Source organism: Conger conger, chromosome 6 (genome assembly GCF_963514075.1).
Source record: "Conger conger chromosome 6, fConCon1.1, whole genome shotgun sequence".
Lineage (NCBI taxonomy): Eukaryota > Metazoa > Chordata > Actinopteri > Anguilliformes > Congridae > Conger > Conger conger.
Window position 1 is genome coordinate 60,531,185 of NC_083765.1, and position 19,110 is coordinate 60,550,294.

The 19,110-nt window shown below is 46.8% G+C and overlaps 1 protein-coding gene across 2 annotated transcripts in view; it reads right to left on the reverse strand.

Moving 5' to 3' along the window:
* LOC133131021 (E3 ubiquitin-protein ligase Arkadia-like) overlaps window positions 1-19,110 on the reverse strand; it is a 52,479-nt gene that overhangs the window by 25,351 nt on the left and 8,018 nt on the right. Inside the window, exons 2-3 of one of the 2 annotated variants that reach the window (XM_061246099.1) lie at window positions 15,345-16,287; window positions 8,031-8,157 (exon numbers count right to left, since the gene is read on the reverse strand). In XM_061246099.1, coding sequence (XP_061102083.1) covers window positions 8,031-8,157; window positions 15,345-16,203 — 986 coding nt within the window. In that variant the 5' untranslated portion in view covers window positions 16,204-16,287. Of the gene's footprint in view, window positions 1-8,030; window positions 8,158-15,344; window positions 16,291-19,110 lie in introns of both variants that reach the window. The other variant, XM_061246098.1, reaches the window with a different exon arrangement.

Genomic DNA, 19,110 nt, shown 5'->3' on the forward strand with positions numbered 1-19,110 from the left:
CGCGCCCTGCTTGAGCCTCTCTGCAGCTTCCTCTACCCCACTCCTGGGCCTGCTCATTATTTATCATCCTGTTTCTGCTCTCTCCTGCTCGATTCTCCTCCTTCTCAAACACTCTCTTTCTCAAACCCCCTCTCTCTAAAACACACAACCAAATTAAAAAGAAGGCCAAGCTTGCTCTCAGAGTTTGGTTTCTCCTCATATGTGCAGATATGGAATAAGAGGCCAGCTCCATTGGCATCTTCTCTACCTTCCTAAGGAAACACAGAGCTCAGATACCAGGCAGGTAGGCCTGGGGAGGAGGAACTGCACAGGAACCAGCAACGACCCAGGATCCTTTTCTCAAAACGACCAACAAACCGTTAGCTTCATTAGTGACACATACGAAAAAAACAAACGTTGCCATTTCTCAGTCAGGAACAGGAAACGTTTGTGGGTTAAACACGTGAGTGGAAATTATGACTTTCTCATCAAGGTGTCGGCGATGGTTCAGTCGCCGCGTGCGCCACTCATTGCGAAAGTTTGCACGTCGGTTAGAGATTTTGCACCTCCGGAGGGCGGGGCAGGAAGCGGGGCCAAATAATTGTGAAGAGCTAAAGACACGGGAGAGTAAATGATGTAAATCGCTCTCTCCGCAGCCGAGCCGAACGACAGCCCTGCCCCCGCAGAGTCACGATGTCACGATGCGGACGGTTGTGACTGTTTACGTCGCAGAAGCGCAGATGTTTCTACAGCTCCATGTCACCAGCTCACGCTGACCCTGCGAACAACAGCTTTACACTCTGTGCTCCTCACGCAAAGCGCTTCTACAGGCGGGTAAACGTCCTGTCCACTCAGAACGGCACCGAGCAGTGAGAGACACTAATGTTAATACTAACCAGGCACATTTCTTTCACCATTGTGAATGAATTGGGAGGGGGGGGGGGGGGGGGGGGGATTGGCCGAAGCTAGCTTCCCCCATTCAGAGGCTTTCCATGCCTTCCAACCAAAAATCACAAGTCCGGTCCAGCGCAATACGGGCATCATGAACAGTCATCACTAATACAGTGGGCAATTAATCCGGGCTGACAAAGTGACTTTGCTGGCAGGAGCACAGGGCTATTTCTGGAAGCTTGGAGCAGGATAATGAAATCAAGCAGGTGGAAATGATTTTAAGCATCCACGCACCAAAGCACCCCAAAAACAATTAAGAGACAGGGGGAGGGCTAAAAAACTTAACAGTATGGGAATCGGTAAGCACAGATCAAAGATGTTGCTGTGGGTTTGCACTGCCTGCCAATAAGTGATGGTGCATGGACAAGGTCCCCCATCTTCTACTATTTGGTTGGCTCCTCCCACATTCACCTGACAAGTCAAACTGTGCTGATCTGTGGCCTATCACTGCACTGAAGTCCCAGCTTATAGTGGGCTAACGTGCTAACGCTATCAGAACCTTTCACCGTACTCAGGTCTATGTCCATAGTGGGCTAACGTGCTAATGCTATCAGAACCTTTCACCGTACTCAGGTCTATGTCCATAGTGGGCTAACGTGCTAATGCTATCAGAACCTTTCACCGTACTCAAGTCTATCCCGATAGTGGGCTAACGTGCTAACGCTATCAGAACCTTTCACCGTACTCAAGTCTATCCCCATAGTGGGCTAACGTGCTAATGCTATCAGAACCTTTCACCGTACTCAAGTCTATCCCCATAGTGGGCTAACGTGCTAATGCTATCAGAACCAAACGCTATAGTAAAGCCACAGCTCAGAGCAGGCTTGTTTTGTTAACCCTATCAGAACACAGCACTGTATCCATACAAAGTTCCCACTGCAGTCCTTTCCACAAACATGTGCCCACATCTAGGCCCAGCCAATCATGACATTTTGGAAGGCATCTTATATCTTGAAAACGATGAAGAACATTTAACAATCTACAGGCACAGCAGCAAAAACAAATAGCAATTCTTGATATCCTTTTCGGCTGTTAACTACATTTTGGGTTCATCAGCCCTGATATTATCCATTACCCAGGTAAAAAATGTGCTCATAAATAGGAAGATGAAAATCAGATGAAATTCTAAGATAAACATAATCAATGTGTGGTTTGACATTTTGCCCATCTTACAACTTGTAGGCCGTCACCATCGGTCAATTCTCTGGCTGTGCTCAGGCTTTGGTCACCAGCTGAGCCTTGGCAAAAGCAGCAGTTCTGCATTATGTGGTATAGCACTAAAAAATGCATTAAAAAAAAATCCCTGTAAAAAGCATCTTATTTCTTTCTCACTCAAGTAGAAAATATGAGCTTGTTTTAAGTTAAAGGTACAATAGGTAATTTCTGACTTCTAATGGTCAAGAGAGGAACAGCAGCAACAAACACCTTCAAACCACAACACTGTTTATCCCTCCCCCTTCTCTGTAAACGCGCTTATGTTGAAATGCCATTCGCTGTGGCAATTAGAACCAATTTTCAACCAATGAGCTTGAATTATTGTACAGTTATACAATGTTTTGGTACAGAGTATCGGCTGTCAACTGTATATTTTGAAACGTAAGGACTATAAACGCAGGTAGAGGGTGAGTCAACATGGCAGTGAGCCCTTTTCAATGATAGGAAGGGATATACAATGGTCATGTAACAATGTTGTAACACAAAAATCTTACCTATTGTCCCTTTAAAGGGTAAGCAGCAGAGTGTAGGTCCTTTTACATAAATGTGCCTCCCTACAGACCCCCAGAAGGAAACAGACAGTGTTTACCATGTTGACACAGGGTCAGCAAGGTTTGATGAAGAGACAGTGCTCCCACCCATACAGCTCCCATCATTGGCTGCAATTCTGCCACCTCAGTGGAATGCTCCCAGAACAGTTAAGTTGAAATAGTACTGTATAAACCATGGGTTTTCCACATACAGTGTTTGGTGTCTTTAGATAGCTAATGTTGTGGGAAATAGTTTGGTGTCATTGGTGGTGTAGTACACTGGTCGCTGAATAAAGATTTAGAAATAAACCACAGGTAATGCAAGTTAAGCTGTCCTAAAAAGGTACCAGGTTTGTTAGACACACAGAGATAACATCAGCAGGACCGTTGTTGTTTGCGCAATTTTGTGACTCTTTATTTGATGATTTGTTGTTTTTCTGCAAACCCTGGGTATATAGAAAGAAACGTGGAATGGTTCTAGGAGACTTGCTAATACGACCTCCTGCGCACCATTCGGGCATAGCCATTCATATTACACCTTTCCACATTGTAATTATATTTCTGCATTGCACATTGTTGAATAAATAGAATTCATTTTAACCTGCATCCTCTTGACTTGCATCACTGCACACTTAGAAGTTTAGAGTCCTAACAGACAGACAACATAAGATACCTGCACCCCGTTGTCACTTGCTACACTAGTGCCGTCACAAGATACATAATTGTATCATTGTAGGCTATAAAGGCCAGAGGCACGTCTGTCTCTACACAGATCGATAACGATTATGTAGAGCCACACTATTGGCAGACATCTGCAGTTCCTTTTGTCGAACTGATAGAACAGAGCAGCAGTTGAACTTATCTTTTGGAGTCAGATAAATGAGAACAAAATTTAATTAACCATGTCCCAGTAGCGCCTGGTAAGAGTACACGCGTTTCCTTCGCCTCTCAGATACTTCCACTTTTTGGTGTTTCAAAGAGTTTCAAAAATGAACTTGAACCAAATGGAAGGCATCCTATTTTATGAGTGACAGCGTTTGAAATAGTAATTTTATGCAGCAACGCAGGCACACCTAGAATAAGATTACATTTCATCACTTGTGTGTCTCACAGACACACAATTATTATTTTTCTTTTGAATCGGAATACTTGGTGAGCTTACCCAACTAGCCTGTTGTGTGATATACTGTAACATTACCCCCTGATGCGAAGCCAACCAGACAGGCTAACTAACCAGCAGGACAATTTCTGTATGTGTATATATATATACACACACATACAGTGGCAAGAAAAAGTATGTGAACCCTTTGGAATTACTTGGTTTTCTGCATTAATTGGTCATAAAATGTGATCTGATCTACATCTAAGTCCCAAGTATAAACAAACTCAATGTGCTTAACCTAATACCACACAAACAATTATAATATTTAATGTCTTTATTGGACACATCCATTAAACATTCACAGTGCTGGTGGAAAAAGTAAGTGAACCCTTATGCTAATGACTTCAACAAAAGCTAATTAGTCAGGAGTTAGCAAACCTGGAGTCCAATCAATGAAACGAGATTGGAGCGAGGTGTAGACCTACTTTGACTTATAAAAAACGCTCAAACTTTTTGAGTTTGCTATTCACAAGAAGCATCTGCTGATGTGAACCATGCCTCGCAAAAAAGAGCTCTCCGAAGACCTACGATCAAAAATAGTTGACTTGCATAAAACTGGAAAGGGTTACAAAGTAATCTCCAATCTCCTGACTTTAGGTATTCACCAGTCCACAGTTAGACAAATTGTCTACAAATGGAGACGATTTAGTACTGTGGCTACTCTCCCTAGAAGTGGGCACCCCGCCAAGTTGACTCAACGCAGAATGCTCAGTGAGGTAAAAAGAAGCCTCGAGTAACAGCTAAAGGCTTGAGGGAATCATTGGAACTGGTTAACATCTCTGTTCATGAGTCTACCATACACAAATCATTGAACAGGCATGGTGTCCACGGCAGGACACCACGGAGGAAGCCGCTGCTTTCCAAAAAAAAACATCACTGCACGCCTGAAGTTTGCCAAAGAGTACCTTGACACTCCACAACGCTACTGGGAAAATGTTTTGTGGACTGATGAAACCAAGGTTGAATTGTTCGGGAAGAACACGCAGCGCTACGTATGGCGTAAAAAGGGCACTGCATACCAACATGAAAACATCATCCCAACGGTGAAGTACGGTGGAGGGAGCATCATGATTTGGGGCTGCTTTGGGGCCGGGACCGCTTGCCATCATCGAGGGGAAAATGAATTTTAAACTTTAAAATGAAGTTTATCAAGGTATCCTACAGAATAATGTCAGGGTGGCTGTCCGGCAGCTGAAGCTCAGTAGAAGTTGAGTGATGCAGCAGGACAATGACCCTAAACATCGAAGTAAATCTACTACAGAATGGCTTCAAAAAAAGAAAATCCGCCTTTTGGAGTGGCCCAGTCAGAGTCCAGACCTGAATCCAATAGAGATGCTGTGGAATGACCTCAAGAGAGCTGTTCACACCAGACATCCTAAGAATATGGCTGAGCTGAAGCAGTTCTGTAAGGAAGAATGGTCCAAAATTCCTCCTGAACGTTGTGCAGGTCTGATCAGCAGCTACCGGAAACGCTTGTTGGAGGTTATTGCTGCCAAAGGAGGTTCGACCAGTTATTAAATCCAAGGGTTCACTTACTTTTTCCACCAGCACAGTGAATGTTCAATGGATGTGTCCAATAAAGACATGAAATATTATAATTGTTTGTGTGGTATTAGGTTAAGCACATTGAGTTTGTTTATACTTGGGACTTAGATGTAGATCAGATCACATTTTATGACCAATTAATGCAGAAAACCAAGTAATTCCAAAGGGTTCACATACTTTTTCTTGCCACTGTATATATAAACATCCACTCAGTGATTAGGTATTCATTGGGCTTCTATTATTTTAGATTTCTACTGCTGTAGCCTATCCACTTAAGACTTATGATGCCCTGTGTGTTCAGAGATGCTCTACTGCATACCACTATTGTAATGTGTGGTATTTGCGTTACTGTCACTTTCCTGTCAGCTTTGACCAGTCTGGCCATTCTCCTCTGACTTCTCTCATTAACAAGGCGTTTCTGTCTGCAGAACTGCTGCTTACTGGATTTTTTGTTTTGTTTTTTTGCACCATTCTTTGCAAACTCTATAGAGACTAGTGTGCATCAGGGGATCAGCAGTTCAGTATTTACATGATTGTATGCATTGCACTTCTGCCACATAATTGGCTGATTAGATAATCGCATGAATAAGTAGGTGTAATAAAGTAAAAATGTTCCTAATAAAGTGGAATATATATATGCTTTTTTTATTTATAAGATTTAATTTTACAGAGACATTTTTGCATTTAATTTAAAAAGCAACATATTACTATAAGCAATTGACTACTTTTTACATAAAAACTTGATCAAGGCTGTCTGAGATCAGAAGCAAGGAGCCAACCAAAGTCTGCACAAGAACTGTGGCAAGTTCTCCAACATGCTCGGAACAACCTCCGGCAGGACAGCGTTGGCTATCTCAGAAAAGTGATGCAGTTCCAACGCCGAAGAATGGTCACTAAAAATATTGATTTTACTCAGTTTTTAACTATTCTGCCAAATTACTAAAATGTAATGTAAAATATATAGCACGTTTATTTAGGACCTTTCATATAAAACCTTATAATTTTTGAAAGAATCTTATCTGTACAGAATGTTACACAGGTGCCTAAGACTTTTGCACAGTACTGTGTGTGTATGTATATATATATATACATACACACACACACACACACACACACAAATGCGAATTTGAAATTAGTCACTGTCTTACATCATTGGCAATATTTTTATCTTAGAAAAAAGTAAAATCGATAGTAAAAAGACTAAAATATTGGTTATTTTTTGGTTTCTGCAGTGTGGGCCCTCATGTCTCTTGATAAGACCCGATGCCAACCAGAGGCATACACAACATGGGGACCCACATACAGACTGACACAGGATCAGGTGGTTCAGTTTCCTCCCCCGCAATGACACGGGGATATGGAGAGTGAGAGGGAAATAGAAAGTCCACCTGGATGTTGTGAGCTGAATGAGAGAGACCTTTCAATCAGAAACCCTTTTTCACCTTCCATAGTGACCTGTGGGTGTGTGTGTGTGTGTGTGGGTGTGTTGGTGAGATGAATGGGCTTTGTTTGACCATTCAGCTTTTCTTTTGCTGAAATAAGGAGAGGCCTGTCCGTGACTCCACAAGGCTTGTCCTTGGAGGACGCAGGCAGAGCAACAGCTGCAACTGCTGCAACGCACCAGGCCAAGCGGCGATGCCTGTTGGCCAGCTTCGCTTTGGATCGCAGACGTGTGATCCGGTCCTGGCTCCGAGATGCCAGCATATTTCCCAGAGGCCTTTGCTGTGGCTCTGAGAGGTACACAGACCAAAAATTAAAGACATAAATAAATAAAAGTACACAACAACACTATGGCTGATGTGCCGTCATTAAAAGTGTCTAGTGGGCCTTAGCTGTACTTAGCTACACAACTTGGGGTGGGGGCTTGCGGTTGGACAACCAATTGTTTTCCAGGACATTGTGGCAATCTTCGCATTTTCCATGACTTTTCCATGACTGGAAAACTGCATTAAAAAATTCCAGGTTTTCTAGGAAGCATGGGAACCCTGCTTCAAACGCTGGGGTGCTACTACCCAGAGACCCTGCCCACTTACCGGGTCACCCATGACCGACAGAAGACGGTCCTAACAGTGGGGCCAGTAACACCTTGGGACACAATGTCGCTCTCAGCAGGCTCGAAAAGGTCCCATATTGTGGAAAATAACATTTCCCTGGCTATAAAGGCGTTGATGGTGCTTTAAAAACACTGTGAAAGTGTCAAAATGCACAGACCACAAATAAATCCACACAATCCGTACGAAGACAATGTGCACTGAAATAAGCAGTTTGGCCATTTGGACAACGATACGCTCATATGCTCCAGCCCGTCCGAATCAAAGTGCTTGGCACAGAATGCGTTCAATTTCCTGGAGCTAGTCAGCCAATCATTACAGAGGTTCATTGATATCAATGAGCCTTAAAGTCAGGAAAACAGCCTGTTCTTGGTAAAGCCCATGAGAGGTACCAAACAAATGTGTTCTTATGGCCATCATGTGTACAATACGGGACCTTTAAATGGATGACTTCCGGAAACAAAGAACAGGAAATGGTTGAGTTGCATCAGCCTAAGGATGAAGAACCCAGCATACTCCACATACAAGACTGCCCGAGGTGGCAGCTGGAGGCAGGTCTTACAGCCCATGTTCACACACCCAGGGGAAGCTGCTGACCTGAAGCCGTCTCCAACGGTGACTATCTCGACCTCGCTGTCGGTGGAGGTGACGTTGATCTCCTCGCTAACGGGCACAGGCGGAGGGGGAGTCGCCTCGATCACCACTACGTCTTCGTCCAACGCAACTGAAAACAAGACACAAGAACGTGCGTGAATACATCAGGTGAGCCAGCTGGAAAGATAACAATAATAATTACATATAATAATATTATTACAAAATATCAAAAAATATATATAAAATAAAAATATAATAATATAAAATATCATATCAATAATACAAAATATAAAAACGTATGAGAATAATAATTTAGCTGACGTTTATCCAAAGCTTGCTCAAGGGCCCAACAGCTGCACTGAATTATCGTGGCTGCACCTGGGCTTGAACCACCAACTCACTGGGACCCAGTCATGTACATCAGCCACCAGGCTACAGGCTGCCCCTGTGATGAAGCAGATGGTGCAAAAGTCTGAGAACTACTGGGATTACAGAGGTAATATGCATGAGTGAAGAGGCTCTGATATATGGCATCATTTTCAGGAATATCCCCTTTGAAATTTCACTACCAAGGTAAAAATACCTTGCTTTTAACATAGTAATATACCCCTTTCCAGCAGAGAGCTTACAAAAATTGTAAAAAGAGGCACGGTTATATATATATATATATATATATATACGGTGATGTGGCTTCATTATATTGTTATATTTGCCACATTGCACCACTAATAACACCCTTTTTTTTTCACGGGAATTAGTCATATTCTGTAATTGTGGAACAGTGACACTCTGAATGCAGTGAAAGGGAAATGCGGGGCATTCTTGCAGACCGCTTTATTTCCCCACACTCCATCCTGTGTCTTTTCCTTCCTCCTCCTCTCTCTTTCCTCTTCAGCGTCTCCGTTATCGGCAGAAACGCGGCCGACGCCTTGGCGGAGTCGGCCTCTGAATAGCGAAGTGTAGCTAGCCTCGGATAAGAAGCGAATGTAATCCACAACGTGTGTGTGAGAGAGTGTCTTCAAGCCCTGCGTGTTATGTAGGTCAGTCAGTACTGAATGGAAGCTGCAAAGGACAGGGCAATCTCTGCCTCCTCATGTGGTCCCCAGCACATCAGCCACACCCAATGAAATGGCTGCATTCGGATTTAGCAACCAAGCTTAGGTGTGCCGTCAGGAAAAAGGCACTGTCAACCCATTGCCAAGAGAGCAATCCCACCAGGCTTTTCACTGCTTCACCACAAACCAATAGAATGTCGATTTGAGGAACAATGCTCGCGCAACATTCCAAACAAATCTCAGGTCCTTCAAGTCTACCCTGTTTGAAAAGACATTGCCAGAGATTAATTTATTCAAATGAATAATAAAGGTATTAAAGACCCAGAGTTATTAGCGCTGTTCACAAATGCGGCAATATGCACCTGCATGTGCGTATGTGTGTAGGTGCAAGCTCTGGAGAACAGCGCTCCCCAGGGTGAATTCTATTCAGGTGATCCATTGGGTGCTGCTGCCTAGCACCAAGAAGCAACCAGTAAATAAGACTCAGTGTGTGTAGGCGCACCCTTTCAAGGAGCATACGCAGCTAGACCGCACTCCTCTGCAGCAAATTCCAGCTAAAACACTTCCTTAAAGTCCTTTTCCACCTCAGAGCTGAAACCCAGCCACTGTGTACCACAGACAAAGCAGGCCTACTTGGTAGAGCAGTAAGGATTATCCACAGCATTAGCAATCACAACCAGCCATAAAACACAAAATCACCCCCTCTGCTCTTGAATACCCAACTGACTGACTGCTGACTATGGCCTGGGGGGGGGAGGGGGTCACTGCAATTCAACTCTGAGTTGCTGTAAAAACAATATTCCATTTTAATTCCGTCAAACCTCTGGCCTTGCACTCTGACCTGCAATGCAGGACCTTAGAATTACAAGGAGAACTGACAAAAAGGAGTTAATTCACAAATATGTTGTTTGTAGGGCAATCTGATTGAATGTACAATATCAAAATCCTGAGTACTTTTAGGGTGTCTGTCATTTTGCCCTGCATTTCAGTTTTGTTGCGTTAGGAAGCAAACGTTTTGAAGCTCAATATCCCAAAACTACTGAACTACTCAGATAGAACCGTATAATTCCAAAGCAACAAATGGCTGTATGCAGCCTCCATTTCATCATTCTCGGTACATCCCCTCCATTTTATACACAAACACACGCCGGGGAAATGCAATGGTGCAGCATTGCTGCAAGCTGCAAAAACCTGCAAAGCCAGTGGCCGCTGCAGATAAGGCCACAACCTGAAGTAAGCAAGGCCAGTCCCAGCTCCAAAGTACACAATAATTACTCTGCAAGATAAAGGTAGTGGAGTAGCTATACTCTCTATGCGGTACACAGCAGACAAATTAAAGCACTCGTGCCATGTGCAATCCTCTGTTTTAAGCAGTGTTCTTGACACTTTAAACTGTACATGGCCTATATAGTCAGCTACTCCACCAGCCTAATCAACTCTGACCAGCGTTGTCCAGTTAGAGACCAGCATTCACCAGCTACAGACCAGCATTCACCAGCTACAGACCAGCATTCACCAGCTACAGACCAGCTAGAAGTGTCACAGCTTAAACCAGATTAGAATCCTAGTTGGTTTTAGCTGGAATTTTCAGCAGGGCTCTGATCCATAATGGAGCACGTACCCTTCATAAAGACGATCCCATCGGCTACAGGTCCAGCTACTGGTCTAAGTGCAAGAACTTCTCCGTTCACATGTCACTAGGGTTTTGGGGGGACGGTGAGGAGGGGGGATAGGTTCGGGGCGGCTTCGTCCTGTTTGCCGGACCCTGCCTTGTTGCGCCGCCCCCCTCCCCAAAAAAAAAAAAAAAAAAAATGTAACAACACACACTAGTCACCATATGTCACTAGGGCTCCGGGGGGAGGGATGGGGCAGACTGGCTCTCTGTCGCCCAACCGCGGTGGGAGCCCCCTGCCCTGGTCACTCCCCCCAATTTTAATTGCACGTCAGTCAGAGACACACACCACCCACACCACATATCACACTACGGCCTTGGGAGGCGGACAGGGATAGTTGGCCAGCGTTTAGGCCCCTGCACCATGACTGTCCTCCCAATTTGTTTTTTTAATGCTCCATAGACATCCACACAGCCCACAACTCACACAATCACACATACACACTACACGCTCACACCTAGCGCCCACACTGGGGGAGGAGCGGTGGGGGCCGGTGGGCCCCCCCCTCGCCCCCCCGCTCCACGCCCCGCCCGTCTCTGCGGGGCCTGGGGGTTCGCCGTCCGGGCGCCGTGGTGGGCGCCGCCTCGCCCGCCTGGGGGCCGGGGCTCGGGTGGGCGCTGCCGCGGTGCGCGTGGGGGGGCCCCCCCCGGGGGCCGGCACTGGGCCCGGCTTGTTGTGGTGGGCTGGGCCCTGGGGGCCCGGCTGCCCCGGCCCGCCCCTGGGCCCCGCACCCCGGGGGGTGGCGTTTCCGTCCGCCTGCAGGGGCCCCGGGACCCGGCCGGGGTGTGCGCGGGGGGCCTGATGCTTGGGGGCCACTGGATGGCGGGGCCAGCCGCGCCCTGTCGCGCCCCTCACGTCCACCAACGTTCCACAGGAAGTGACAAACCTGCTCACGCCCACTTACAGGCGCGTATACACACATACCACTTTAGTGAATATTTGGTTCATCTTGATGCTAACCTCTTCTCTTGTTACAGCCAAGTCTTTAGTGTTGTAGTTGTCTTTGTACTGTCTTGAACGTATGTCTTGTTATGTTTGGTGTCTCTCCCCATCACTTGTGTCCCCCTCCCTTCCCCTCTCCTATGTGCTGCTGTTATCCGTGGATCTGTGCATTGGTGTTGTACTGTGCTGCTTTTATCTGTGGATCTGTGCATTGGTGTTGTACTATGCTGCTGTTATCTGTGGATCTGTGCATTGGTGTTGTACTGCGCTTTATGTATTATTTAGTGTAACTATATGTATGCTGCCTTCTTGGCCAGGGCTCACTTGAAGAGATGTTAATCTCAGTTTGACCTCCCTGGTTAAATAGCCGTCATGGAGAACTACAGGTTCTGCTTAGTAAACAGTACAGCTGTACCGTAAGGGAAAGCTAGTCAGGACCTTCAGTGTGAAATCATCCAGGAGAAATAAATACAATGGAAATGAATTAACAGACATGCCCTTTCTCTTCAAAACGTTTGTACAAAACACAGTTAGGCAAGACAGAGGAATCTGTCTTGAACAGACTTTGGCACGGGCCTCTTCCAGACCCTCCTGACAACTTCCTCTTCTCTAAACAAACGTGGGCACGGCTTTGGCCAAAGCCCCAGAATTCCACAGAGCTCCAACGAGCCTCCTTGTCATCCTCCTACCCACTTCCCAGGGCAGGTCTCACAGACACACAGACACACAGACACACAGACACACAGACACACAGACACACAGACACACAGACACACTCAGACCCATTTCACTCTTCCCAAGGCCACAGGAGCTGAATGGCCTACGCACAGCTATTGAGCACAATGAAGATGTTGTCTATTGTGAAAGAGAGAGAGGGAGAAAGACAGGAAAAAAGCTTTTCTACCAAGCTAGCCAAGGTAGACTGCGTGTGGGGGGGGGGGGGGGGGGGGTCAGGTGTGCATCCAATCGCTGCTTGACAAGGTCCGTCCTGACCCTCTCTCACCCACCCCCCAACACCTGGGTAAGTGACATTTTCTGCTGCGTCACTGTAACTGTAGATACATAGCCTCTAGAGTGAGAAGCCAGCGCAGTCCCAACTCCAAAGTACAACAATTACTCAGCCAGATAAATGTAGCTGGGTAGCCGCACCCCTTTAGTCCCTTAGAGACTTTGAAACACAGACAATTCTTGCTTTTATTCTCGTAACTCCTTATGAGGAGCGGTCACCTCAGCCCCCGGACAGGAGGAGATGGAGATGAAGGGGGGGATAAAGGGAGGGAGGGGGCTGCATGTAAGGCTGAGCGAGTGTGGTGAGGATGTGGCCAGGCCTTCCCACCAGCACCTGCCCTCTCTCCACCCACCCTGTCAGCACTACAGGCTAAGCTGGCTCGTACAGTCTCAGTGTGGTCTGAAGCAAGGCTTGCAGCTGGAATGGAGAGCAGGTCATGGTGTGGGGAGGCAGGTTATGCACTGGTAATATAATGCCTAAAAGACTGCATCGGTGTGCTGGGATAAAAGCTGCACTGCACAATGCAAACTGCGGACCGTATAGCTAATTATCCAAAAAAAAAAAGGAATTAACAGTATGGCTGCAATCCAAGTACCTCAGCCATGCATTACAATTCTTCTCAAATCAAGTTCTTTGTCTGAGAAAGCAATTTTAAATATCAATTTAAGAAGCCCTCTTTGGTTAATCTCATATGGGGTATACGCTGCATGTTAACAGTAATGCTAGCAGGCTTAGCCCTGTATCTCAGTAGAGGAGAGTGCAGGAAGGCAGGTCCTTGCTGAACCCTGGCTCTTTGAAAGCATTCTACTGTATTCTACTCCATGAGTAATAATGGCCAGACAGTCCAAACGCCAGCCTTAACTCCACCACCGCAGGCACCCAGCAACCACAGCGCTCCACAGGTCAATGAATAGAGCCAGTCTCAACAAAACCTCTCAGGGCCGGACTAACACGGCTAGAAACAGCATCCACAAGTGTGTACACATGTGCATGCACCCACACAGACAGACACACACGCATAAACACAGACACACAAACGTGTCCTCACTGTATAAGCTCTTGTTCATCACGAGTCATTAAAAAGTGAGTTTTTGCAGTGCTGCAGTGCATCACAAAATGGACCAACGTTCTGCTCAAACCACCACCAAAGAGTGAGACTTTTAATTACTCCACACTACTCTCCTTCTACACCCTACACAGGGCCACCCACGAGAAAGCACAATCATCTTTCCACAGGGCCAACCTCTACAAAAAATACCACCGTGCTTCTACAGCACCACCAAACATGGACACCTTCTACAAAATAATAAGTAAAAATGAAGACAACCCCCTTCTCTTTCTTGTTAAGCCTGCGAGCTGCTTGTTGGAATAATCTCACACTTGCACGCAACACTGATGAATGTGAAGAATAATATCCAGTCCCAGACCGAGTGCCTTTCCAAGAGGCAGAGAGGCGCCCAGTAAACAAACGCTGGAGACGCAAACAAACGCACTGTGATGCATGGCAAACACTATGGTGTATGGGACCAATAGCAGAACGGTAGTCGTGTTTTAGTCATGGTTCTGGTGAAGGAAAATTTGGTTCTCATCTCGTTTCTGCCAAGGTTTGCTTCGGAGGCAGAGTCGGACCAACCAGCAGCCATGTTTCAACCACCAACGTCAGGAGAACAATCAAAGCGGCTGGATGGGGGTGAGAGTCCTCTGGAATAGGGGTGCCCAATCATGCACCAACAAATCGCTACATCTGCTGATTTCACTTAATAGCACACCTTCAACAAGAACGGATGGGAACTACTTGGTAAAATCAGCTGGTGTAATGATCCTTTGGAATGAAAATCTGCACACTCTTGGCCCTCCATGGCACTCTGGAGCAACCATGGGAGCAATGTGTGAAACATGCGTGAAGGGGACAGGACCAGGATCTCCCAATGGCTTCTGGGGGTTTAGGCTCCCACTTCCCCCTTCCTCAACAGTAAGAACGGGTTCCTCCCCAAGTACGTCGAAATGAGATTGAAGCAATTCGAGAAGCTGTCACGATACCATCTTTCGCTGGGTTCTCCAAATATTTTATGCACGTATTTCTTATTGCAATGTCCTTCCTGTCTTTGGGGAAACGTTTGTGGTCAAGCTGAAATAGTTGCTGAAATACCACTTGTGAACTGCTGCTCTGGTTGTTCATTTCCACAGTGAGGGCGAGAGCTGTGGTGTGTGCTAGCGCGCGTCACCCTGCTACACGCTAGCGCACAGCCTGGCCATGCTAGGAGGTTAGTGGCCTTTCTGCCCTCGCTAATCCTCCTTAGTAACAACAAGTGTGAACGGCTGGAAAACAGACCGGCCGCAACCTAAACCATTTAACCACACACTCTGAGAATGCCAAAGGATCCCATGCTCTTTTTAACACACAGGTAGTGTAGTTTCTAGACCATTTCCTTGTAAAATAGCGAAACAATCAGCTCCCATCCCCCTGGGGCTGAGGAATGGGGTGCAGTAATGGTACAGTACAACATTTATGGTACAATGCTAGAGCAGATCTTTCTAGAACTTGCGTGAATGGGAGGTGTCTTTTGGTGTATGCTAACAAGCTGACGGTAATGCTCATCAGAAGGCAAGACAGGTCGCCGCATGTTGGCGGGTTTACCTGTGGCCATGGCGGTGCTGCCGGGCTGGCTGCTGGCGCTGCTGACGTCCACGTACAGCTCGTCCTCTCCCTCGGTGGAGGAGGCGGAGGAGGAGGCGCTGCTCAGCTCCTCGCTCGAGCTGCTGGTGCTGTGGAGCAGAGCGTACTTCCTGCGGGCGATGACCTCGCGGTTCCTGCGTTGGAGCTGCATGCGCTCCTTCTGCTTAGGAGTCCTCTGAGCCACACCTGCCCCGGCCCCTACCCCGGCCCCCGCCCCCGCCTTCACAAAGCGCTTCCTGTGAGGTGGTCGCCGGGCCCCCAGGCAGGGCCGCTTCAACAGCACGGGCTCCGCCTCCGGCCGCGCCCACTTCCCCCGAGTCCGCCCTATCACGGGCCGTATCCCCACAGCGGCGACCTTAGTCAGAGCCCCCGCCCCCTCCGCCCCTGCACCCCTCTCTTCCTCAGAGCTAAGGGTGTCCGAGTCCCCGAATCGCAGGCTGGAGGAGGGAGAGGAGGCGCAGTCGCTGAACGATGATTCCAGGTGCCGCTCGTCCTCGCTCCGGCCGGCCAGCGCTCCAGCCACCCCCAGGGGCCCAGCCTCGACGCGGCCCTCCTTCAGCGTGCAGTCCGAGGGCCCTGCCTGCTGGCTTTTGCGCTTCCTGCGTGCGGGCAGACCCCTGGGGGCCCCGGGGCCCACCTCTCGCAGGGGCCTGCGGCGGGTCTCGGCTGCGCAGAGCGGGGCAAACTCGCTCCCCACCTTGCCGAGCACCTCCATGTCCGCTGGGAAGCTCTTGGCCGCCTCCAGGGGTTCGGGGTTGGCCAGCGCCCCCTTCAGGTGCTCACGTCCGCCTGGCGCATCAGACGGGACCTCGCTCTTCATTGCGGCCGCCCCCCCCGGTGGAAGCAACACTCAGGACCGCAACGATGACTCTTAGGGGTCCATCCAGGGCTCCACACTCCACCCCTGCTTTGGGAGAAAAAGAACCAAAACGAGACGTTAGGCAGATTACTGGAGGCCACCTGTACCATCAATACATGCGTTAATACAATACTGCAACACCCCATACATAAGTCCCCATGTGGGTGGAGCGAAACAGAACCCTCCCACCATTCTGCCTCACTTCTGTCATGTCTCTTAAGGCTACAAAATGGATTCCCTTCAGTTGGTCCAACAACAGTCTGTCTGGAGGTGATCATAATGCTATGTAGTGTATCACTAACCCATGAAATGCTGCAACTTTCAAACGCAGGGCCGTACAAATATGCAACATGCATTCTGCACCAATTCACTTGCATTCCGAAAAAAACTTTTTACTCATGAAAACAACACAATAAATGTATGCCGTTCTACGCTATATTATTACACTTGTGACCATAACAGGATGAAATAGCTGTATTAGCGGGATGAAAAACTACAAATAATGTTTTGGCATTCTGATCAAAACTATTTTTTCAGACACAGGCTAATAATTCATTTTAATTTTTCTTAAACACTAAGGTGTGTAAATTTGATATAATAATAAACAGGAATTCCAGACAACAAAAGACAAATAAACAGGAGTTTATTTGTTTGAGGTTCGTTGATTCACAACCACAGCAGTAATTTGGGTATGGTTCAAGTTTGGAATGTTGTAATCCTTTCAAGAAAAAGACCTTGGAATATCTGCATTTATAGAAGGCAGCATATTTTCCCCCCCTGCATTTTGGTTTTTTTTTCTGCATAAAAAAACCCCCAAAAAAACACAGAATCTCGTGTGAACTGCCGCTGGTACATGACAGGAAACTTCCTGCTGCCCACCCACTGGAGCCAATACACATGTAAATTTACACCGGAGAGTCACCTACGACAAGAACAGGCAAAAACACACCGCAACTCCATGCAAATTCAAATTTAAACAATCAGTGGAGGAAACGACAGCAGTTGAAATGTTTTCCAACATCTGTTCAAATCTGCTGGCCCGAGGTGCTAATGGTTTCTTAATTGGCTACCTCGATACAAGGCCGGAAAGATTGAAAAGCTTTTTCCATACATTTCCGGTGGCTCTGTCAGTTTTTCCATAGAACACACAGAAAGCACGCACATTACTTTTGGCCTGCCTCATATCACACAGGGAACCGCAGTCACACACTTAGCAGAGGTATATAAACAGAGTATTTAAACCAAGATGCAACACCCCCCTCCGTATTTGAAGCCCTCCGTATTTGAAGCCATAGGCCATCAGCTGATAGCCTAGTGGCTAAGGTGCTTGACTGGAAGCTGAAAGGTTGCTGGTTCAAGCGCCAGTGTAGCAGCAAAAAGATCAGAACAGCTATTGGGCCCTTGAGCAAGGCCCCTAACCCCACATTGCGCCAGGGGGGATTGGTCACTGCTTGGAACTGTAAGTCACTTTGGAAAATAGTATCAGCTAAATAACTAATGTAATGAAGGCTTTTGCCCCGGTAGCTAACGATTGAACTACAATGATTGGTTGCAAAAAAATGAAAACAAACTTTAAACTGTGCCCATCCCATTTTAAGTCAATGGACAACGTCCAAAAAGAGATCAATGCATATAAAGTCAACAAGTATATAACACAATAAATGATAGCTTAACTAATAAAAATCCTCATATCAGCCTTTCCAATCGCTGGAGGAATTTTAGCCCACTCTTCTTCGCAGAACTGATTTAATTCAGACAAGTTCAGATGGTTCTCATGTTAATTTCACAAAAGCATTCACCTGTTCATTAGCAGCTCACTAGTGTGTGCGTGGCAGACAACTGTCACTCATTACATTGCGCTTCCTTCCCTCCCTCCCTCTCCCAGAAGCCTCCAGTAAACGGTGAAAGGTTTCTTATGCTGAAGCAGAGACACCTCAAAGCCCAGCATCTCCTCACCTTTGAATTATGGAAGCATACATCTGTCTGAGTGTCCTTCAGCTCTGCTCATTGGCCTACTTGTGGTTACTGTGGGCGCAGGACCGCGCACACACACACACACACACACACACACACACACACACACACACACACACACACACACACACACACACACACACACACACACACCTGCAGTGACCTACGAGCTTGGCGGACTCCTCTGCCTCGGACACAACTTCAGAACACGGACAGTCACGTCTCTCCCATACCAGCAGAACCTGAAGGGCCACATGCCTATAGGCGGTACATGGAGACCGATGTGAAAACCTGCCTCTGTATCACTTGTCTGTATCAGTCGGTATTTTCATTTGTGCTATGGTACCACACAGCCACGGTGCCCTCTGTGAAAACCAGTCTCTCATCAGCAGAAGCATTACCTCACCAAGTTATCAGAAATGACAAATGAGTTTAACTGAGAATGGCCAAAGGCATACTCCAACAACATACTTTAATACACACACAAACACTGGAAGGCTGCAGGCTTCAACTTCACAGAAGTTAATAAACACAACTTTCCACATTTCGAATGATATACTCTCTTGTTCATGTGCACAAGCAGACAGACACACACCATTACTAGCTGCATTGTAAAAATAAATAAATAAGCCACACACTTCACTTTGCAGTGAAATTCCCAGGACAATAAACAGGAGATGGAGGATGCAATGTCTCAAACGTATTTCTGAACTAAGATACCATCCTCTTACCTGCCCTGTGGGTATTCCAATAGTAAAAACACACACCGGAGACAGCCGTGAATAAGTCGAAGGTCACAACTTCACCGGCATTTGCTTTGCAGAAGTAAAAACTGATTCTCTGTCAACAGGACTACTCCCACCCCTTCAAAAAATGATTCTCAGGACGTAGCCT